We start from the raw sequence: 24,929 nt of genomic DNA on the forward strand, positions 1-24,929 counted from the left end.
TTTATTCAGCTTTGACAAAGTGTCGTCCAGACTCAAAATGCTCGCTCGATTCTCTCTCTACAGGTGCTGTCAAACCTACTGAGATTGTCCAGCATTTTTAGTGTTTGTTTGGGAACAGTTTCTCCCTTTTTACTCTGTTCAGATCCTTCATGGTTTGAACATCACTGTCAAATTGTCTCTGAATCTTCTCTTTTTTGAGGAGAACAGTCCCAGCTTCTAATCTATACACATGGCTGAAGTCCCTTAGCCCTGAGTCCTTTTTCAAGAATCTTTTCTGCATCCTCTCTAATGCCTCACGTCCTTCCTAAAGTGTGATGTCCAGAACTGGACAGAGTACTCTAGTTGACATTCATAGCGTAATTAAGCCATAGACTTCTACAGCACAGAAAAGGCCCTTCAGCCCATCGCGTCTGCGTCAGTCAAAAACAAACACCTAAGTATTTTAATCCATTTTCCAGCACCTGGCCCAGAGCCTTGTATGCACTGGCATCGCAAGTGCACATCTAAATACTTCTTAAATGTTATGAGGGTCTCTGCCTCCCATCACCCTTTCAGGCAGCGAGTTCTAGACACCCCACCCTCTGGGCAAAAAGGTTTTCCCTCAAATCCCCTCTAAACCTGCCACGTACCTTAAATCAATGCCCCCTGGCCATTGATCCCCCCGCCAAGGGGAAAAGTTTCTTCTTGTCTACTCCAGATTGAACAAGCGTTTCATAGAATCATAGAATTTGCAGTGCAGAAGGAGGTCATTTGGGCCATGGGTCTGCACCGGCCCTTGGAAAGAGCACCCTACTTAAGCCGACACCTCCACCCTATCCCCCGTAACATCGTAACACCACCTATCCTTTTTGGATATTAAGGGCAATTTATCATGGCCAATCCACCTAACCTGCACATCTTTTGACTGTGGCAGGAAATCGGAGCACCCGGAGGAAACCCACGCACACACGGGGAGAACGTGTAGGCTCCGCACAGACAGTGACCCAAGCCGGGAATCGAACCTGGGACCCTGGAGCTGTGAAGCAACAGTGCTAACCACTGTGCTACCATGTCACTCATACAGATTTAGCAGAACTTTCTTGCTTTTGTACTTTATGCCTCTATATGTAACTATATATGAAGTCCAGGCTCCCATATGTTTTATGAACCACTTTCTCAACCTGTCTTTCTACCTTCAACAACTTGTGCACATATCTCCAGGTTCCTGTGATTCTGTATTCCCCTTTAAAATTTTACTCGTATTCTATGCAGCCCTTCCTCATTCTGCCTATTAAAATGAATAATTTCACACTTCTCTGTGTTACATTTCATCTGCCCTTGTCCACCCATTCCACCAGTCTTTTTAAAGTTTACCATTTTTCTCCTCACATTTCAAATACTTCCAGGTTCTATGGCATCTGCAAGTTTTAAAATTGTGCTGTATACACACTAGTCTCGATCAATAATCCATATCAATAAGAGTAGGATAATACTGACCGCTGGGGATATATATTCTTCTATCTGAAAAACAAACGTTCACCACACCTCTCGCTTTCTTGTCATGCAACCAGTTCTGCCTCCATGCATCTACTGTCCATTTTACACCGTGGGCCTAATTTTGCCTTTTGGAAATCTATGGGCTGGTATCTCCAATTCTGCGGTACTGTCCGCAGGATCTGTCTGACCTTATGACCAAATTTTCAGCGCCACCCCCGCACTGATGCTCCGCCCAGTGGGGGACTAGCAGCCTCATCACACACCTGCGGAAACAGCCGCAGATTGGCCGGGTCCTTGGCCGCGCATGTGGCCCACGGATCGGTGGGCCGGCCTCTCTGGTTGGGGGCCTCCTTTCATCCGCGCCGACCCCTGTAGCCCTGCGCCATGTTGCGCAGGGCCGGCGTGTTGAAGGGAGCCACTTCGCATGCGCGGATTGGCGCTGGTGCCACTGCGCATGCGCAGACCCCTTGGTGCCCAGTTGGCTCCAGAAACAGAAGCTGGAGCAGCGTGAACCGCACCAGTGCCATGCTGGCTCCCTGAGGCCGTGTTGACGCCATCAAGAAACGCGACGGCGTTTCTGCCAGCGTCAACACTTAGCCTCAGGATCATATAATCCCATTCCTTATCTTTCCTAATCTTTCCTACACTTGAGAATAGGGACGGGATTGTCCGGCCTCCCATCCGCGTGTTTCTCTGTGGCGGGAGGCGGCGAGCCGTTCACAGGTGGTGAGATTCTTTGCTCTTGCTGGTGACAATGGGAGTTTGCATTGGAGCCACCCTAAGCCACCAGGAAATCCACGGGTGGGGGTGCACTACCAACAGGACCTGAGAATCTCACAGCCAGCGAACGGCCGGAGAATTCTGACATAGGCAGGACTTGAATTACCCCCTCTTTAAAGGCAGTTCATTGTTTAGATACAGTTTTCCTGCCAAACTCTGATTCCCATTTATCTGGGCCAGATCCGTTCTCACCCCATTGAAAGTTGGCCCTCCTCCAACTAATTATTTTTACTCTGGATTGCTCTTTGTCATTTTTCATAGCTAGCCTAAACTTTATGATGCTGAGTCACTGTTCCCAAAATGTTCCCCTACTGACACTTAATTCACTTGACCCAACATTGCGAATCAGTAAAGTGAGGAGAGCTGATGGCTGTATTGGGCGGCGCGGTGACACAGTGATTAGCACTGCTGCCTCACAGCTCCAGGGACCCGGGTTCAATTCCAGCCTCGGTGACTGTCTATGTGGAATTTGCACTTTCTCCCCGTGTCAACGTGGGTTTCCTCCGGGTGCTCCGGTTTCCTCCCACTTCCAAAGATATGCTGGTTATGTGGATTGGTATGCTAAATTGCCCTTCAGTGTCCAAAGGTTAGGTGGGATTACTGGGTTATGGAGATAGGGTCGAGGTGTGGGCTTAGTAGGGTGCAGACTAGATGGACTGAATGGCCTCCTTCTGCATTGTAAATTCTATGATACTATGATATTCAGACAAATCTTTCTTCTTTAGGAAATGATGGATTTAATTGTTTTAAAAATACTATTCATGTTGATATTTTTCTCATCAATATTCAATGCTTACTAATACAATAATAATTTGAAGTTTTAACAAATAGCAGAAGTAAAAGAACTCACCTCCATATTTAGCAGCTTTAGCTGCAGCATACCCGCCTGCAACGACAGAGGATCGACACGTTATGACAGCGCAAAGACTAGCGACAGGCAAAGTGGATCAATTAGTGATTTTACACAAACCAAACGGAGCCCTCATTCGAGATTAACCCTAGGCTGGCTTCTCCGATTTTGAGGCTATGTCCAGAGAATGTGTCTAGTTCTACAATTAAAAAATCGGCGAGGGCCCACCACTGATCTTCTGACAGGTGAGGGCCGAGCAGCCGCACCACGTAAAACAAACGGCCTTTACGAAATAAAAGGCCGGAGAATTGCCGGGTCCGTGGCCATGCATGTGCGACGACCTGCAGTGGTCGTGCCGTACAACATGGCGCTGGCCGCGCGCGGACCCGACCTGTCAGATAGTGTCCCCTGGACATCCACTTGCCACGCCCGACCGCCCCCCACCCCCCCCCCCCCACCATTCTCCCTGGCCCTCGAGGAAGCCCCCCTCCGACCAGCGACACGGCTCCCGCCCGACTGTGGCGGCGCTGGACACAGTCTGCAGCCACCACACCGTGTTCACGAAAGCGAAGAGCACACGTGCCCCGCGCCATCGGGAACTCGGCCCATCGAGGCGGAGCATCGGGGGAGGGCCTTCAGCTGTCGTCCTGAGGCCGTCCCAACGGGGTGTGGCATACTCCTCGATGACGCCGATGGGGCGGAGCATCCGAAAACACGCGCCATTCCCGATTCGGTCGTAAAATGATCATGTTGTTGAATAGTCCATAGAATAATCTATTCCGAAATTGGCATTGGGGAACGGAGAATCCCTCCCTTGATTTCTTTCTTTTATTAAATTTAGAGTACCCAATTCATTTTTTCCAATTAAGGGGCAATTTAACATGGCCAATCCACCTAGCCTGCACATCTTTGGGTTATGGCAGTGAAACCCACGCAAACACGGGGAGAATGTGCAAACTCCACATGGACAGTGACCCGGAGCTGGGATTGAACCTGGGACCTCGGCACCGTGAGGCAACAATGCTAACCACCGCGCCACCGTGCTGCCCCCACCCCTGATTTCTGAAATATTTGATATGAATTCAAATTATTCAATTCCAAATGAGAAAATGCAGAAATCTTTAGGATCAAAAGAATGTGAATATTCTCCCCCTGCCTGCGTGGGTTTCCTCCGGGTGCTCCGCTTTCTTCCACCGTCTAAAAATGTGCGGGTTAGGTGGATTGGCCATGCTAGATTGCCCCTTTGTGTCTGAAGATGTGAGGGTTCGGTGGGATTACGTGGATAGGGTAGGGGAGTGGGCCCAGGTAGGGTACCCTTTCGGGGGGGTCAGTGCAAACTCCATGGGCCAAATTGGCTCTTTCTATACTGTAGCGATTCGATGGATTCTAAAACATGGAATGAAATTAGATTACTTTCCCATTAGTTCCTATCCCATATATTGTCATGTGCAGTTTATCTTACTTGCACGAAAACATGACTATTCTATTGGCTACTCAATAACATGACAACTGGTTACATTGAAAAAGAATTGAGTTGAAAGGGCAAATGTCACCCAGAATAGGTTGTGATGAATGATGGGAGCACAGAGAAACTGGATGAATAAATGTTGCTCCAGTACCCAATAGGCTGGGCCAACAGGTTGTCCAAGCTAAATGGACATTCCAGCAATCTTTCTCAACAGGTGTCTTATTATCATAATATCCACATAGAAGGAATGGTGTATTTGGCAGTCATGTTTGAAGATTCATGAGTTATGTTGATGTGCAACTGCAGCACCGCTTGTGTTCCCAGCACCTGAAATCACAATCTCATTAAGGAGAGACAAACATGGAAAATTTGGGAGGCATGATGGCCTAGTGTTTAGCACTGCTGCCTAACAGCGCCGAGGACCCGGGTTCGATCCCGGCCCCGGGTCACTGTCCATGTGGAGTTTGCATATTCTCCCTGTGTCTGTGTGGTCTCAGCCCCACAACCCAAAGATGCACAGGGTAGATGGATTGGCCATGCTAAATTGCCCCTTAATTGGAATTTTAAAAAACCAAAATAAAATGTAAAATTTGACACTTAGACTCCAAATTAAACTAATGTTTCTTTCCAATTCCCGTGAGGTAACCTGGAAAAAACCCACATTTTGACTATTTCATAGAACAAGCACTCAGTCTCATTTTCCAGCACTTGGTGCATAGCCTTGTTTGCCTTGATATTGCAAGTGCACAATACTTCTTAAATGATATGAGAGTCTCTGCCTCCAACACCCTTTCAGGCAGTGAGTTCCAGATTTCCATCACCCTTTGGGTGAAGACGCTTTTCCTCACATCCCCTTGAAATCTCCTGCCCCTTAACTTAAATTTACCCCCCTCAGTCATTGATCCCTCTACCAAGGAGAAATATTTCTTCCTGTCTACTCTATCTATGCCACTCAATATTATACGTCTCAATCATGTCCCCCCCTCAGTCTCCTCTGTTCGAAGGAAAACAAAACCAATCTATCCAATCCCTCTTCATAGCTAAAACTTAAGGGACAGAGACTCTTACCGATGGATAAACATACAAGATGACCCAGTTCATGAGTAAAATAATTGTGTGAGAGGTGATTTTCAAGTGGCAGCAGGGCCCACTTAATAAATAAGCCTGAAAAATGTATTTGCCAATGCCACCATTATTCTTCACTCGATTAGAAGAATTAAGGTCTCAAGTACACGGGAGTCAGAGCCGGGGATAAGACACCAGTTTGGCAGAGGGGGGGATTGATGTTACCTTTTCTGCAGAGAACCTGGTTGCTGTCATTGAGGGCCAAGCCAGGTGAAGAATGCTGATGAGCATTTACCTGGAAGTATTGGGTGAATTCGGCACCCTGACATCGAGCTTGCTCATAATGCTGCATAGCACGGAGGAGTCCACTTCCACCTTCTATTGAACAGAGTATTGAGGCAATTATCTCCAATGTGGGTAGCTGCCTGAAGGTGATAGCAGGGCAAACCAGGATATGGCCTGTTATGTCAGTTCCCAGAGACGCTCAGAGAACTACAATGGCAATTAGCTGGTATTAGCTCTGGAGCAAATGTGGTTCACACACTGAACCACAAGACTGCTGGGGCACACTGCTCAGAGTCTGGTTATATTAACAGGGTAACTGCAGCAATGGCACAAAGTGTAAAATTGATTGCGTTGTAAAATTGACAAAATAACACTTTTCATCCAGCTCATCCCAATGAATCTAAAATGCTATTGATGAGAGATCAAATTACCTTGAACGCCTCCTGAAACAGTTCTAGATACACCTCCTGGAACACCTCCTGAAATGCCAGAACAGGCAAGTTACAATCATTGGATGTTACTAAGGATATCCTGTCACAAAGCTTGAGTTCATAGAATCATTGAGTCTCTAGAGTGCAGAAGAGGGCCAGTCAGTTCTTCGAGTCTGCACCGACCCTCCGAAAGAGCACCCTACTTAGGCCCTCATTTTCTGTCATCCAAAGTCCGGGAATTCTCCCATCTCTGCGCACCCGACCCAGAAATGGAAATATAGGCCTAAGTAAAAGTTAATCATATGGTGGCTTATCAGAAAAAAGCTCACACATTGCTAGACTAGTAAGAAGTCTTACAACACCAGGTTAAAGTTCAACAGGTTTGTTTCGAATCACTAGCTTTCGGAGCATAGCTGTTGGACTTTAACCTGGTGTTATAAGACTTCTTACTGTGCTCACCCCAGTCCAATGCCGGCATCTCCACACCATTGCTAGGCTCGTAAGTCAATCTGACTCATTATGCATTCCTAATTTAACATGGGATATCTCTCTGCTGGACCGAGGACATTTTTTTGCAGAAAACTATTTTCCACAAACTCAGAAGTCTTACTACTTTTACAAGCTGGCTGCTTATTTTAAGCTAATTATCCTCATTAAAATTAGCTTTTACTACATGCTTGTCTTACTTCTATCATGTTACAGGGACCAATACACACCTCCCACTGCTGTCTCAAATCCTTTACTCTTTCTTAGTTATACTCAAAGTCTACACTATCTGCTTACTTCTCATTATGTTCTGCCGTTTCAGTAAAATGATACTTGGGCGGGATTCTCCGCTTGGCGACGCCGATTTTGTAATCGACGATCAGGCGGGTAATCCCTTTTTACTACCAAATCGGGGGTGGTACCTGTTTTCAGATGCCCTGCCCCCTCCAAGACGGCGTCATCGAGGAGTATGCCACACGCCATTGGGACTGCCTCAGGACGTTACCTGAAGGCCCTCCCCCGATGCTCCGCCCCCGATGGGCCGAGTTCGCGAAGGCACGGTTCACTTGTGCTCTCAGTTTTCGTGAACCGCCCCCGTGGCGGCTGTAGGCTGTTTCCAACGCCGCCACAGTCGGGAGGGGGGGAGCTGTGCTATTGGCCGGAGGAGCGGTGAGGGAGTGTCCAGGGGGCCACTATCTGGCAGGTCGGGTCTACGTGCGCCCAATGCCATGTTGTATGGCTCGACTGCTGCAGGTCGTCACCGTGCGCATGCGCGGCCACAGACCCGGCCATTCTCTGGCCGTTTGTGCCGTGGTAACCGGGAGTTCTACCCGGTACTGCTGCTAGCCCCTCACCGGTCCCGGAATCTGCCCATTTTATCAGTCTGCGCCCCAAAATCGGTTACCACCCTCCTGATTGTGGAGTTTTGGGACTATGCACTGTATAACCGGTGGTATTTTAGACCAGAAACAGTAGCGTTGCAGTTCTTCCACCTTGGCTATAAATATTCCATCAGTGTTAATACAAACGTGATGCTACAGGGTAATAATATGCCATGATAAAGCGGTTAACATGTGAGTAACATCAGGGGCCGAAACATAGAAACCGTAGAAGGCCATTCTGCCCCTCGAGTCTGTTCCACCACTCACTTTGGTCACATGCTTATCAAGAATATATTTCTACATTTTACTTGGTGCAATAATATTTTGATGCCTTTATCATCAATAGAGTAGGAAAATTTACCTCCATATTTAGCAGCTTTGGCTGCTGCATATCCACCTGCAAAGACAGGATTGACAAGTTATGACAGGGTGAATGACCAACTACATTGATGAATATTACGAAGGCCAATAGCACCACTTCATTTGAAATAAACACACTTTCTAAAATTTTCATTAATACTGCAAGTTGTTCAAATCCAACTCGCAAGTTACAGCAAAATGCTGTGAATGCCGGAAATCTAATAAAAACAGAGGGTGGGAGTTTCCATTTTTGAAACTAAGTGCAGTGGTGGGCAGGTTTCGTGGTGAGTTTCCTGCTGGTGGGAATGACAGGTATTCGCGCCGGATTCCGTGCATGGGATTAAGAAGAGGCAAGTCTCTCGCTGAATCACCTGGCGGGTTGGGAACTGATTTGTCCGCCCTGTCGAAACAAAATGGGGTCGAAGGTCTGGGTGGCGCCATGTTTAAACACCACCCAAGCACAGCCCTGTTCTCTCCAGGAGACCTTTAGAGATATCTGGCAACCAGACATCCCAAGGGCAAGTAAGAAGAAGAAGGCTGCTCTCCATTTCTGCCCTAATGCTCTCTCGACGTTGATCAGAGGAGTGGGGCAGCTTAGGGATTTGCTCTATTCTCGGGATGGGTCCAGGAAGCATACCAACCCCACCTCTCTGTCCTGCGGGACCATTGCAGAGCACGTCAGCACGGCCACTGCACCCGCAACGCCATCCAGTGCAGGAAGAGGATGAATGGTCTCATCTACTCCACCAGCGCAAATCATCCTTCAACTTCCTCCAATATCTAACTCTCATCATGGCATCATGTGCTCTTTTAGGGGATTTCACACAACCATTAGAGGGGGAGACATATCACCACTGATAGCCTCACAGAAATTTTCACATCACCACCATTTCATCTATCATACTGCTCACACTCCTTCCTCAGCCTCTTCTGGAGAGGATTCACAGCACACAGGAGGCTTGTATGTTCCTTGCCCTCTGCGTCATCCTTTCTCATCTCATTCCTTTCTTTTGCCTTCATCCAGTCTAAGCTGGCCCACAACACATGGGAAAGATCCCAGACCGGAGAAGGGGTGGCCAACATTATACCCTCACCAAGTCTGGGGAAGATGCCTCCAAACTGGCTGGGGAGGGCAGGGATCGCTCCTGTGAGAAGGGGAGATTGGTTTGTCCCAGCAACCTAGTACGGATGACATGTTTATGAGTTCATTACATCATAGCATTCACAAAGAGTGATCTACAAACTTGTAATTTGCCTGCTCATGACCAAACTCTCTTCTCTGTCTTATGGGCACCAGCAGATTTAGGTAGACGAGGAGGGCCAACATAAGCCTCAGCCCCCAGAGGAGCGGAGATGAGGAAGCTGAGGAAACCACCGAGGAAGAACAATACCTGCGCTCACACACATCTTCACCAGCACAAAGAAATATACCTCAGGAGGCATAGATCTAGATTAGGCTCGGAGTCACCAACTGGAGAACACTGGAATTGTGCATGGCCCTGGACTCAATGGGAACACATCCGGGTGGGCAGCATCAGTATCTAGGCAGGAGGGGTTGAAGCATCTTTATCTCCCTCCAGGTACTCCTTCTCAAAGAATCAGAGAGGGTCCTCAGGCATTCACAGAGAGGATGAGGATCAGTTGGACACCCCTGGGGCCTCGACTCAGGGCACATCAAGTGACTCTGAATCCCCTCTGCCTGTGACCCCATCCACTGCAGTGGCACAGGCCGCTGAGGGCGCTTCTGCCCCCTCAACATGGGACCCTAATCAGGCCGGGGCCCTACAGGCCTCAGACCACCAGAGGATGTTCACCAAGGTCATCACAGAAAATAGGATGTGGCAGTCAGCAGGCTGCCTCCACCTCTGCTGCATATGCACGGACTGCACCCAGGCGTAGTGATAAGGTGAGAAAAAGGAAGAAATATTGAAATCACTTTTGGGTCATGAGTGTGCAACTACAGTATACATTTTGCAGTCTTGTTAATACATTTGATATTGATGTGAATGGCTTGGTCAATTGTGATTATTCACATGTGAACCTTCTTATTCTGAGGTGCAGCAATCCTCCCACGCAGTGATAGTCTCCCTTTATCAGATTCACATTTATGTGATGTCAACCTCACTGAAGATAATTTTTGCACCCTTGTGCAATGTCATGGGAATATGTTAAAGTCTTTATTGAAAGTGTGTGCTTAATACTTTTGGAACTCTTTTCGTACGACGCACCATTGTGTGAGGGCAGCCCAGCCGTCTTGAAGGATCAGCAACCCAGCTGCCTTGAAGGAGCAGGAGCTGTTGCCAAAGGAGAAGACCTGGATGGGATGCTGAAATCCCCAACCATCTCCTCTTACTAACCGCTGTAGCTTCTCATTAATGTGGCAACAACTACATCAATTAAGTTGCCGCAGTGTTTCCATTGTTGTTCCGACTTTCAATTTGCAGAGCGAGTGCATACAAAAGGGCACTGCTGACCTTCTTCGAGATTCAGGGGCGAAATTCTCCCCCAACGGCGCGATGTCCGCCGACTGGCACCCAAATCGGCGCCAATCAGACGGGCATCGCGCCGCCTCAAAGGTGCGGAATGCTCCGCATCCTTGGGGGCCGAGCCCCAACATTGAGGGGCTAGGCCGACGGCGGAGGGATTTCCGCCCCACCAGCTGGCGGAAATGGCGTTTGTTGCCCCGCCAGCTGGCGCGGAAATGCGGCGCGGGAGCGTCAGCGGCCGCCGACAGTTTCCCGTGCATGCGCAGTGGGGAGAGTCTCTTCCGCCTCCGCCATGGTGGAGGCCGTGGCGGAGGCGGAAGGGAAAGAGTGCCCCCACGGCACATGCTCGCCCGCGGATCGGTGGGCCCCGATCGCGGGCCAGGCCACTGTGGGGGCACCCCCCGGGGTCAGATCGCCCCGCGCCCCCCCCAGGACCCCGGAGCCCGCCCACGCCGCCTGGTCCCACCGGTAAATACCAGCTTTGATTTACGCCGGCGGGACAGGCAATTTCTGGGCGGGACTTCGGCCCATTCGGGCCGGAGAATTGAGCGGGGGGCCCCGCCAACCGGCATGGGCCGATTCCCGCCCCCGCCCAATCTCCGGTACCGGAGACTTCGGCGGGGGCGGGGGCGGGATTCACGGTGGCCAACGGCCAATCTCCGACCCGGCGGGGGGGTCGGAGAATGACGCCAAGGTCTGATGAATCATGATGCAAGAAGGTGCAAGTATGAATGCTAAACTTGCTCTCATCTCCCATTCCCATTGTCTCCTGGAATCTGGTAGCATTTAAAGTGGCATGGGTGCACTTAAATACTGTGCTTCCTCGATGGCATCGTCCAGTGGAAGCTGACCCTCATCACCCTCTTCAGGGGCGTCATTCTCCGACCCCCCGCTGGGTTGGAGAATCGCCGGGGGCTGCCGTGAATCCCGTCCCCGCCGGTTGCCGAAGTCTCTGGTACCGGATATTCGGCGGGGGCGGGAATCGGGCCGCGCTGGTTGGCGGGCCCCCCCGCTCGATTCTCCGGCCTGGATGTAAATTGCCTGTCCCGCCAGCGTCCCCACGGTGGCCTGGCCCGCGATCGGGGCCCACCGATCCGCGGGCGGGCCTGTGCCGTGGGGGCACTCTTTCCCTTCCGCCTCCGCCACGGTCTCCACCATGGCGGAGGCGGAAGAGACTCCCTTCACTGCGCATGCGCGGGGAACTGTCAGCGGCCGCTGACGCTCCCGCGCATGCGCCGCCCCGATAAGTCATTTCCGCACCAGCTGGCGGGGCAACAAAGGCCGTTTCCGCCAGCTGGCGGGGCGGAAATCCCTCCGGCGTCGGCCTAGCCCCTCAATGTTGGGGCTCGGCCCCCAAAGATGCGGAGCATTCCGCACCTTTGGGGCGGCGTGATGCCCGTCTGAGTGGCGCCGTTTTGGGCGCCAGTCGGCGGACATCGCGCCGTTTCGGGAGAATTTTGCCCCAGGTTCCTGGCCCGTATTCTTCATTCTCTGAGGAGCACTCATTCTGCTCCATTTCTCTCTCTGGATGGGGATCACCCCTTTGCAGTGCCAGTATGTGAAGGGCGCAACACACAACAATGATGAGCGAGGTCATATTTGGAGTGTACTGTGTGGACGGGGTCATGCGTTGTGCATTGTGAGGCCGGCGCAACGGTTTCATGCTCTCGTTATAGATGTTTTATTAAAGTGCATGGGATGCTGGGCTAATATTTATTGCCCGTGCACTGAGATGCTTGCTAGGCCATTTCAGAGATCAAATGTGGGGTAATGCATTTGAAAGGTTTAATACAGGTGGAAAATATACAGTAAATGGCAGAACCATTAAGAGCATTGACAGGCAGAAGGATCTGGGTGTACAGGCACACAGGTCACTGAAAGTGGCAACACAGGTGGAGAAGGTAGTCAAGAAGGGATACGGCATGCTTGCCTTCACCGGACAGGGCATTGAGTATATAAATTGGCAAGTAATACTGCAGCTGTATATAACCTTAGTTGGCCCACATTTGGAATACAGTGTTCAATTCTGGTCGCCACACTACCAGAAGGATGTGGAGGTTTTAGAGAAGAGGTTTACCGGGATGTTGCTTGGCATGGAGGGCATTAGCTATGAGGAGAGGTTAGATAAATTTGGTTTGCTCTCAGTTGGGCAACGAAGATTGAGGGGCAATCTGATAGAAGTCTACAAAATTATGAGGGACGTGGATAGAGTAGATAGTCAGAAGCTTTTTCCCAGGGTGGAAGAGTCAATTGCTGGGGGACATAGGTTTAAGGTGTAAGGGGCAAAGTTTTGAGGAGATTGCGAGGGACGTTTTTTACACAAGGGTAATGGGTGCCTGGAACTCACTGCCGGAGGAGGTGGTGGAAGTAGGTACGATAGTGATGTTTAAGGGGCGTCTTGACAAGATGAATAGGATGGGAATAGAGGGTTGAGATAGAAAGTTTTAGGTTAGACAGACAGCATGGTCGGCGTAGGCCTGGAGGACCAAAGGGCCTGTTCATGTGCTGTATTTTTCTTTGTTCCTTGTTAAGTGTCAACAACACTGCTGTGGCTTTGGAGTCACACGTAGGCCAGACCAGGTAAGGACTTTGGGCTGGATTCTCTGTCAGTGGGATCCTCCGTTTCACTGGCAGCGGACCATGCCCGCGGATTTCCCGACGGCGTGGGGTGCCCACAATGGGAAACTCCATTGGCCGGCTGCCGGACCAGAAGGTCCTGCTGCCGGTGGGGCAGGCCGCAGCCGAACACTGGTGCGGCAGGACGGAGAATCCCACCCTTAGTTTTTATTTTACATTGATTCCATCACTGTCTCATTGACTGCCATATCACATTTCTGGCATAATATTTTCTTGATAACACCCGTTTTATATGTACCATGAATGTTATTAGTGTCCAAAATGCCACCTGCCGCATTTGCGCACATTTCGCTCTTGGTGCAGGCATCAATGCATATGGAGAGTAGCTGCAAGAGGTATGTATGACAGGAAGATCTTAAGGTCGATCACCATACAGTGCTGATTTAGCACTTGTGCCACTTTGTGGAGCCCATTCTCCAGTAATGTCCTTGTTTAACCTTACAGAGGAACAAAAGACCGTATCGTGTATGTCTGTGCCCATGGCAAAGAACCTTTTTGTACCTGGCTCCTTCCTGGCTGGAAATGGAGATATTTTGCAACACCTCACAGTTTTCCATCCATTGCTACATGAGGGATGGTTGCGGGTGTTCTCTTTACATGAAGTGCTAACTACATTTCAGTCTCTCTTGCCAGAGAGCAGCAAATGGAACAAGCATTGTAGGCTTACCCAAGTTTCAGGCTTCAATAGTTGCATGCCCATTGCTTTGCAGATTCTGCGTGTTAACTCTGCCACATACTAGAACTGAAAGGCACTCTACTCCGTCAGCATGTAATCATAGGCTGTGAACCATGCAGGTCAATGTCCAGTGTCCTGGCAGTAGTCACGATGCCTGCATTTTCTGGAAATCAATGTACCAACTGCAATTGAGCCACCAATGCAAACTGAAGGGTGGCTACTGAGTGACAAGGGTGATCAGCTGACCAAATGGCTGATGACATCAGTGCATCGTCCATGCATATGTGCACAGAATGTATACAACAAAAGCAATGTTGAAATCTGTTAGAGTAGCCAATAGCATGCCGAATCAAGGCTTCCACTGTTCAGACCACATTAGATGTGTCCTGCAGAGCTCAGCAGAGCAGGTGCCATAATTGTTTGTGATTTGCTGCATGAGTCAACACCATATGATCACGAGAGAATAGTCATTGTGGGATTGTCCAAGTGTTCGGCCAGGTTTTAATTGTCCAACATTTCCTGGGTAATTATCCAAGTAAATACTGCGGATCAGTCCCAAGTATCCAACCGTGGTTCAGGGTCCTGGGCAGCAGGGGAATTGCTCATTGGAAGTTTAAACTTCCTGGGCAAATCTCATGTGGGTCCGCACATCAAGCCGTCCATAAGGACCTGACACAATGACCTGGAGATGGGTCCATTGAAACTGTGTAACACCCTGAAATGCAATTAGAAATGTCAGATATAATTTTCCAAATTTACCCTCTGGAAGAGAGTCTTATTTGCCAGCCATACAGAGTTAGGAAATTGCTGTCACAGGGGCAGGATTCTCCATCGGCTGACGGCGGAATTTGGAAACACGATTGGGTGGAGAATCCGCCGTCAGCCGAAAATCAGGCGTCAAGTGGAATGCCATGCTCCGGTCTCTCAACAGTGGCATGAATATGTTCTGTACCGCACGCCGGCATGGGCTTGCAAACTGTATGGTAAAGGCCTTTGACATATCACTAACTGGCCTGACCCAGCATTTTCTGGGCCTTCCGCGATGCTCCACCTCCGCCAGGAAGAATTATCGACGGTGAGGTTCACTTGCGGTATTTCAAATCGGGAAACAGACACCGTGGCGGGAGGGGCTACAAACAGTGTCAAACATCGCTATAGTGCACTGATAGTTGTGCCGCTGGATGGGAGGCGTCTTCCAGGGCCGGCGAGAGTAGCGGGGCATGGCTAGGAAGTGGGCCATGGGGTTGGGGTGGCCTGTACGGACCGCTATTCCTGCAGCCTGCAAGGCAATTCAGCTGCACACGCTGCTGGCTGCCTACTGGGAACTTAGCGCCATAGGTCATATGGATGCCCCCCTCCCCCCTCCTCCCCTCCCCCCCCCCCCCCTCAGTACGCTGTGGCCCAAGCCGACCCATCAATGGGTAGGGCGCGCTCCAGTGCAACCAGTGCCATCAGCTTTGCTGGGATGAGGGGAAGCATGCATCGAAATTGCGTGAGATCTACATGGTGCGAGCCCATTAATGGGACCTGAATCACTCCGGTAGGGACTGGCATCACTTGCGTCAAAGTAGAACACTCACAATTCAGTCACGGCGTCAGCACAGTCTCTCAAACGGAGAATTTGCCCCATGATTTTCCATTCACTCGACTTCTTCATTAGTGTGTGCGTGTGTATTAATATATGTGTATTAATATACCAAATAGGCCCAATGATACCAGGGGAGCTACTTCAATGAACCATTAAAAAAAAATTTAGACAATTATTTTTTTTTCCAATTAAGGGGCAATTTAGCGTGGCAAATTCACTTACCCTGCACATCTTTGGTTTGTGGGGGTGAGATCCTCGCAGACACGGGAGAATGTACAAACTCCACACGGGCAGTGACCTGGGGCTGGGATCGAACCCAGGCCTTCGGCATTGTGAGGCAGCAGTGCTAACCACTGGGCCACCGTGCCGCCCTTGCTTCAATGAACCATAATGTTGTTAAATTCTCCTCAAAAAGTTTGGCGCAGGGTATCATAGGTATGCCCAGAAATTCTGCGAATAGCATTCCACCCTCATCTATTAATTTTATAGATATGATAATATCAGCATTGTATTATTGCACCAAGACTAATGGAATTACACTATTAAATCCATTACAACATAGTAAAATCAATAACAATAAAATACTGACCAGCACTGTATGGGATCCCATAGCCACCTGCAGTATAATAAGAATAATAATGTCAGTCATACAAATCAATAAAATCCAGATTAGATTCGATTACACCCAGGATGGAGTCTGAAAAGCACTTGTAAAATATAACAAAACTGAAAGAATGGCCACCGTATCGTCATAACGCAACATTGTATGATGGAAGGAATTTGAAAAATGCTCCATTGCTATCCATCAACCCTCAGCTGCTGAATCCTGGTCGAGTCTGTAGAATTTTAAACTTGAGACAAGCGTGGAAAGCAAACATTTGTAGAAATGTAGCAGCACAAGAAAAAGTTAACAAGCAACTAACCGATAAGTAGTTGACGATCTTTTTAAATAGAATTGGTGGAGGATCTTTCGTGTTGCTAAATAAGTGAGGTCAAGGAAAGGTGTTGGCTGGATTTTCAAGCTCCAAGGGTGCCAAATCAGTACTGCATGCTGATTCACATCATTACATTGGCAGATGGTGCGTGGTCACTGTACGTGCTTTCATTCCTGCACGATTATGGTGTGTGGTGTGTTCACCATTCAAGTGTTTATGTGCCACAGTTGCCATTTTGGAGAACGAGGCCATTAACTGTGCTTACAAGGTCAATTTTTCATCTCCTGATTCCAAATTAAGATAATATGCTCTTCTCCTGGAAATAAGCCCCACATTCTCCAACTCTGCTAGATCTACACCCGTCACAATCCCCAACTCTGCTTGATCTACACCCTTCACATTCTCCAAATCTACCAGGTTCACACCCCTCACATTCTCCAACTCTGCCAGATCTACACCCCTCAAATGCTCCAACTCTACCAGATCTACACCCGCCATATTCTCCAACTCAACCAGATCTACACCCCTCACATTCCCCAACTCTACCAGATCTACACCCCTCACATTCCCCAACTCTACCAGATCTACACCCCTCACATTCCCCAACTCTACCAGATTCACACCCGTCACATTCCCCAACTCTACCAGACCTACACCCCTCACATTCCCCAACTCTACCAGGTCCACACACCTTACATTCCCCAACTCTGCTAGATCTACACCCGTCACATTCCCCAACTCTGCTCGATCTAAACCCCTCACATTCTCCAACTCTGCTGGATCTACACCCATCACATTCTCCAACGCTGCTCGATCGACCCCCCTCACATTTTCCAAATCTGCGAGATCTACACCCCTCACATTCCCCAACTCTGCTAGATCCACACCCCTCACATTCTCCAACTCTGCTAGACCGACAGCCCTCACATTCTCCAACTCTCCTCGATCTACACCCCTCACATTCTCCAACTCTGCTGGATCTACACCCCTCACATTCTCCAACGCTGCTCGATCGACCCCCCTCACATTTTCCAAATCTGCGAGATCTACACCCCTCACATTCCCCAACTCTGCTAGATCCACACCCATCACATTCCCCAACTCCGCTAGATCCACACCCCTCACATTCTCCAACTCTGCTACATCTACATCCCTCACATTCTCCAACTCTGCTAGATCTACACCCCTCACATTCTCCAACTCTGCTAGATCCACACCCCTCACATTCTCCAACTCTGCTCGATCTACACACCTCACATTCTCCAACTCTGCTAGATCCACACCCCTCACATTCCCCGACTCTGCTAGATCTACACCCCTCACATTCTCCAACTCTGCTGGATCTACACCCCTCACATTCTCCAACTCTGCTAGATCCACACCCCTCACATTCTCCAACTCTGCTCGATCTACATACCTCACATTCTCCAACTCTGCTAGATCTACACCCCTCCCATTCCCTGACTCTGCTAGATCTACACCCCTCACATTCTCCAACTCTGCTAGATCCACACCCCTCACATTCCCCAACTCTGCTAGATCTACACCCCTCACATTCCCCAACTCTGCTAGATCTACACCCCTCACATTCCCCAACTCTGCTTGATCCACACCCCTCACATTCTCCAACTCTGCTAGATCGACACCCCTCACATTCTCCAACTCTGCTAGATCTACACCCCTCACATTCCCCAACTCTGCTTGATCCACACCCCTCACATTCTCCAACTCTGCTAGACCGACAGCCCTCACATTCTCCAACTCTCCTCGATCTACACCCCTCACATTCTCCAACTCTGCTAGATCCACACCCCTCACATTCCCCAACTCTGCTAGATCTACACCCCTCACATTCCCCAACTCTGCCAGATCTACATCCCTCACATTCTCCAACTCTGCTAGATCCACACCCCTCACATTCTCCAACTCTGCTAGATCTTCACCCCTCACATTCTCCAACTCTCCTCGATCAACACCCCTCACATTCTCCAACTCTGCTAGATCCACACCCCTCACATTCTCCAACACTGCTAGATCTATACCCCTCACATTCCCCAACTCTACCAGATCTATACCCCTCACATTCTCCAGCTCTTCCAGATTTACACCTCTCACCTTCTCCAACTCTGCTAGATCTACACATCTCACATTCTCCAACTCTGCTAGATATACATCGCTCACAATCTCCAACCCTGCTGGATCTACACCCTTCACATTCTCCAAATCTACCAGGTTCACACCCCTCACATTCTCCAACTCTGCCAGATCTACACCCCTCAAATGCTCCAACTCTACCAGATCTACACCCGCCATATTCTCCAACTCAACCAGATCTACACCCCTCACATTCCCCAACTCTACCAGATCTACACCCTCACATTCCCCAACTCTACCAGATCTACACCCCTCACATTCCCCAACTCTACCAGATTCACACCCGTCACATTCCCCAACTCTACCAGATCTACACCCCTCACATTCCCCAACTCTACCAGGTCCACACACCTTACATTCCCCAACTCTGCTAGATCTACACCCGTCACATTCCCCAACTCTGCTCGATCTAAACCCCTCACATTCTCCAACTCTGCTGGATCTACACCCATCACATTCTCCAACGCTGCTCGATCGACCCCCCTCACATTTTCCAAATCTGCGAGATCTACACCCCTCACATTCTCCAACTCTGCTAGACCGACAGCCCTCACATTCTCCAACTCTCCTCGATCTACACCCCTCACATTCCCCAACTCTGCTAGATCCACACCCAACACATTCCCCAACTCCGCTAGATCCACACCCCTCACATTCTCCAACTCTGCTACATCTACATCCCTCACATTCTCCAACTCTGCTAGATCTACACCCCTCACATTCTCCAACTCTGCTAGATCCACACCCCTCACATTCTCCAACTCTGCTCGATCTACACACCTCACATTCTCCAACTCTACTAGATCCACACCCCTCACATTCCCCGACTCTGCTAGATCTACACCCCTCACATTCTCCAACTCTGCTGGATCTACACCCCTCACATTCTCCAACTCTGCTAGATCCACACCCCTCACATTCTCCAACTCTGCTCGATCTACATACCTCACATTCTCCAACTCTGCTAGATCTACACCCCTCTCATTCCCTGACTCTGCTAGATCTACACCCCTCACATTCTCCAACTCTGCTAGATCCACACCCCTCACATTCCCCAACTCTGCTAGATCTACACCCCTCACATTCCCCAACTCTGCTAGATCTACACCCCTCACATTCCTCAACTCTGCTTGATCCACACCCCTCACATTCTCCAACTCTGCTAGATCGACACCCCTCACATTCTCCAACTCTGCTAGATCTACACCCCTCACATTCCCCAACTCTGCTTGATCCACACCCCTCACATTCTCCAACTCTGCTAGACCGACAGCCCTCACATTCTCCAACTCTCCTCGATCTACACCCCTCACATTCTCCAACTCTGCTAGATCCACACCCCTCACATTCCCCAACTCTGCTAGATCTACACCCCTCACATTCCCCAACTCTGCCAGATCTACATCCCTCACATTCTCCAACTCTGCTAGATCCACACCCCTCACATTCTCCAACTCTGCTAGATCTTCACCCCTCACATTCTCCAACTCTCCTCGATCAACACCCCTCACATTCTCCAACTCTGCTAGATCCACACCCCTCACATTCTCCAACACTGCTAGATCTATACCCCTCACATTCCCCAACTCTACCAGATCTATACCCCTCACATTCTCCAGCTCTTCCAGATTTACACCTCTCACCTTCTCCAACTCTGTTAGATCTACACATCTCACATTCTCCAACTCTGCTAGATATACATCGCTCACAATCTCCAACCCTGCTGGATCTACACCCTTCACAATCACCAACTCTACCAGATTCACACTGCTCACATTCTCCAACTCTGCTCCATTTACACACATCACATTCTCCAACTCTGCTGGATCTGCACACCTCACATTCTCCAACTCTGCTAGATTTACACCCCTCACATTCTCCAAGTCTGCTTGATCTACACCCCTCACTTTCTCCAACTATGCCAGATCTATACCCCTCACATTCCCCGACTCTGCTAGATCTCCACCCCTCACATTCCCTATCTCTGCTTAATCTACACACCCCACATTCTCCAACCCTGCTAGATCTACACAGGACACATTCCCCAACTCTGCCAGATCTACAAACCCCACATTCTTCAACTCTGCTAGATCTACACACCTCACATTCCCAGCACTACTAGGTCTACATCCCCTCACATTCTCCACCTCTGCTCGATCTACACCCCTCACATTCTCCAACTCTGCTCGATCTACACCCCTCACATTCTCCAACTCTTCCAGATTTACACCCCTCACATTCTCCAACTCTGCTAGATCCGCACCCCTCACATTCTCCAACTCTGCTCGATCTACACCCCTCACATTCTCCAACTCTGCTCGATCTACACCCCTCACATTCTCCAACACTGCTAGATCCACACCCCTCATATTCTCCAACTCTGCTAGATCTACACACCTCACATTCCCAGCACTACTAGATCTACATCCCCTTACATTCTCCAACTCGGCTAGGTCTACAACCCTCACATTCTCCAACTCTGCTAGATCTACACCCCTCACATTCTCCAACTCTGCTAGATCCACACCCCTCACATTCCCCAACTCTGCTAGATCTACACCCCTCACATTCCCCAACTCTGCTAGATCTACACCCCTCACATTCCCCAACTCTGCTTGATCCACACCCCTCACATTCTCCAACTCTGCTAGATCGACACCCCTCACATTCTCCAACTCTGCTAGATCTACAGCCCTCACATTCCCCAACTCTGCTTGATCCACACCCCTCACATTCTCCAAGTCTGCTAGACCGACAGCCCTCACATTCTCCAACTCTCCTCGATCTACACCCCTCACATTCCCCAACTCTGCTAGATCCACACCCCTCACATTCCCCAACTCTGCCAGATCTACATCCCTCACATTCTCCAACTCTGCTAGATCCACACCCCTCACATTCTCCAACTCTGCTAGATCTTCACCCCTCACATTCTCCAACTCTCCTCGATCAACACCCCTCACATTCTCCAACTCTGCTAGATCCACACCCCTCACATTCTCCAACACTGCTAGATCTATACCCCTCACATTCCCCAACTCTACCAGATCTATACCCCTCACATTCTCCAGCTCTTCCAGATTTACACCTCTCACCTTCTCCAACTCTGCTAGATCTACACATCTCACATTCTCCAACTCTGCTAGATATACATCGCTCACAATCTCCAACCCTGCTGGATCTACACCCTTCACAATCACCAACACTACCAGATTCACACTGCTCACATTCTCCAACTCTGCTCCATTTACACACATCACATTCTCCAACTCTGCTGGATCTGCACACCTCACATTCTCCAACTCTGCTAGATTTACACCCCTCACATTCTCCAAGTCTGCTTGATCTACACCCCTCACTTTCTCCAACTCTGCCAGATCTACACCCCTCACATTCCCCGACTCTGCTAGATCTCCACCCCTCACATTCCCCAACTCTGCTTAATCTACACACCCCACATTCTCCAACCCTGCTAGATCTACACAGCACACATTCCCCAACTCTGCCAGATCTACAAACACCACGGGCGTCATTCTCCGACCCCCCGCCGGGTCGGAGAATGGCCGTTGGCCGCCGTGAATCCCGCCCCCGCCCCCGCCGAAGTCTCCGAAGGGAGAAAAGTCGGCGGGGCGTTAATGGCGCCGCTGCCGCGGAGAATGTCACGGGCCTGCGCAAGGCAGCCGATTTTCGGCCTGCCGATATTCTCCCTTCCGGATGGGCCGAAGTCCCGTCGACGTGATGACCGTTCACGTCGACGTCAATCAAACCTCCTTTTCATCGGCGTGACCCGGTGCTCCAGGCTCACGCCGACCAGCGAGGAGGTGAGTGACGGCCTGGGGGGTTGGCTCTGGGCAGGAAATGGCGTGGCCGCAGACTGATTGCCTGAGAAGAGGTGTGTCTCGGCTTGTGTGTGTGTGCGGCGGGGGGGGGGGGGGGGTGGTTAGAGTAGGCTGGGCTCCGGGGGAGTGCCGGGAGGGGGTCCGTGCCGGGGTGGAGGTTGTGGAGGGGGTCCGTGCCGGGGTGGAGGTTGGGGGTTGTGGAGGGGGTCCGTGCCGGGGTGGAGGTTGGGGGGGGGGGGTCCGTGCTGGGGTGGAGGTTGGGGGTTGGGGAGGGGGTCCGTGCCGGGGTGGAGGTTGGGGGTTGTGGAGGGGGTCCGTGCCGGGGTGGAGGTTGGGGGTTGTGGAGGGGGTCCGTGCCGGGGTGGAGGTTGGGGGTTGTGGAGGGGGTCCGTGCCGGGGTGGAGGTTGGGGGGGGGGGGGTCCGTGCTGGGGTGGAGGTTGGGGGTTGTGGAGGGGGTCCGTGCCGGGGTGGAGGTTGTGGAGGGGGTCCGTGCCGGGGTGGAGGTTGGGGGTTGTGGAGGGGGTCCGTGCCGGGGTGGAGGTTGGGGGGGGGGGTCCGTGCCGGGGTGGAGGTTGGGGGTTGTGGAGGGGGTCCGTGCCGGGGTGGAGGTTGTGGAGGGGGTCCGTGCCGGGGTGGAGGTTGGGGGTTGTGGAGGGGGTCCGTGCCGGGGTGGAGGTTGGGGGGGGGGGGTCCGTGCCGGGGTGGAGGTTGGGGGTTGTGGAGGGGGTCCGTGCCGGGGTGGAGGTTGGGGGGGGGGGGTCCGTGCCGGGGTGGGTGATGGGAGGGCAAATGAGTTGGTCCACCTGGCCAGGTGCCAGCCTCCAACAGTTGGACCCATGCGGTCCATGCCACCTGGCTGGGGGGAGGAGGGGATATGGGCAATGATGACATGTCGTCGTTCCCCTCCCCCCCACCAGGTCGTCATGTTTTCAGATCATCCAGCGATGTTGGCCGCCGTGGTGGCAGCCGCTCATGTCTATGTTGCCCTGGATGAGGAGGAGGAGGAGGAGGAGGAGGAGGAGGAGCGTGCCAGAGAGGCGGCGCAGGCTGCCGCAGAGGGGCAGGCGGCAGCCGCCCAGGCTGGAGGGACACCTGACCGACAGGACGAGGAGGGGGAGGAGGACGTCGCGGCCCCACGGCAACGGAGGCACCCGAGGGCGCCCCGTGTGTACCGGCCCCGGCAGTCATACCAGGACCTCACGGACCGGGAATGCAGGAGGAGACTCCGGATGAGCCGGGAAACCGTGGCACACATCTGCCACCTGCTGGCACACCTGTCACCGCGTGGCACTGGCGGGGGACACCCTCTCCCCGTGTCCGTCAAGGTTACGGTGGCCCTGAACTTTTATGCAACGGGGTCATTCCAGGCACCGAGTGGGGACCTGTCCGGCATATCGCAGACATCGGTGCATCGGTGCATCCGGGCAGTGACAGATGCCCTTTATGCCATGGCGCACCGCTACATCCGCTTCCCCGTGGACCGGGCCAGCCAAGATGCCCGGGCCGTGGGCTTCTCTGCCATTGCCGGGTTCCCCATGGTCCAGGGCGCGATCGATGGGATGCACGTCGCCGTGCGGCCACCTGCAGATAACAGGGCCGTGTTCACTAATAGGAAGGGGACCTATTCGATGAACGTACAGGTGGTCTGCGACCACCGCATGATGATCCTGCACGTCTGCGCCCGTTACCCAGGCAGTGTACACGACTCATTCGTGTTGTCGCGGTCATCCATCCCCGGCATGTACGAGGGACGCCATCCCCGGCTGAGGGGCTGGTTGCTGGGCGACAGGGGCTACCCATTGCGATCGTGGCTGATGACGCCTATACGGAGGCCACGCAATGAGGCGGAGAACCGCTACAATGATGCCCATGTAGCGACAAGGGGAGTGATCGAGAGGTGCTTTGGCGTGCTGAAGATGCGTTTCAGGTGCCTGGACCTCTCTGGGGGCGCCCTCCAGTATCGGTCAGATAGGGTCGGCCGCATCATTGTGGTGTGCTGCGTCCTGCACAACATAGCCCAGCAGAGGGGCGATGTGCCGCAGGCAGAGGAGGGCGGAGTGGAGGAGCAGCAGGAAGAGGCCCAGTCCTCCCCAGATGAGGGGGATGGGGGCAATGGTCAGGGCAGACGGGGTAGACACAGACGGGTGGCTGTCCACCGTTACCGGCTGGCCCAGCGGGCACGGGACAGACTGATAGACGCCCGCTTCACTGACTAGATGGGCGTGGGAATCGGGTAGTATGGCCACAGACCGCACACCATGACAACAGCCGACCACCCACACCCCCCACCCATCCATCCACCCAGCACCATCACCCCCCTCCCCAACCCCACACACCCCACCCGCATGCACACCACCCCCCCACTCCCAATTGCCGATCCACCGGCGGCACAACGGGCCGGGCTCACCCAGTTGCGGGTGGACGCGTGTCTATCGCAGGCCATGGAGAATGATGACAGCCCGCCTCCGATGAGCTCCTGGCTCTACATCGTTGGACTATGTCTGACCCATGGCCACAGTACCACCATCCAC

General features: G+C 51.5%; 1 protein-coding gene across 20 annotated transcripts in view; it reads right to left on the reverse strand.

Moving 5' to 3' along the window:
• Positions 1-24,929, reverse strand: part of LOC140386732 (uncharacterized) — a 387,270-nt gene that overhangs the window by 256,845 nt on the left and 105,496 nt on the right. For 19 of the 20 annotated variants that reach the window (XM_072469351.1, XM_072469358.1, XM_072469363.1 and 16 more), the window contains exons 9-12: positions 16,059-16,085; positions 8,084-8,119; positions 6,356-6,403; positions 3,107-3,142 (exon numbers count right to left, since the gene is read on the reverse strand). In XM_072469351.1, the coding sequence (XP_072325452.1) occupies positions 3,107-3,142; positions 6,356-6,403; positions 8,084-8,119; positions 16,059-16,085 (147 nt within the window). The remainder of the gene's footprint in view (positions 1-3,106; positions 3,143-6,355; positions 6,404-8,083; positions 8,120-16,058; positions 16,086-24,929) is intronic. The other variant, XM_072469354.1, reaches the window with a different exon arrangement.

The sequence above is a fragment of the Scyliorhinus torazame genome, chromosome 12 (genome assembly GCF_047496885.1).
Source record: "Scyliorhinus torazame isolate Kashiwa2021f chromosome 12, sScyTor2.1, whole genome shotgun sequence".
In the NCBI taxonomy this organism is placed as follows: Eukaryota; Metazoa; Chordata; class Chondrichthyes; order Carcharhiniformes; family Scyliorhinidae; genus Scyliorhinus; species Scyliorhinus torazame.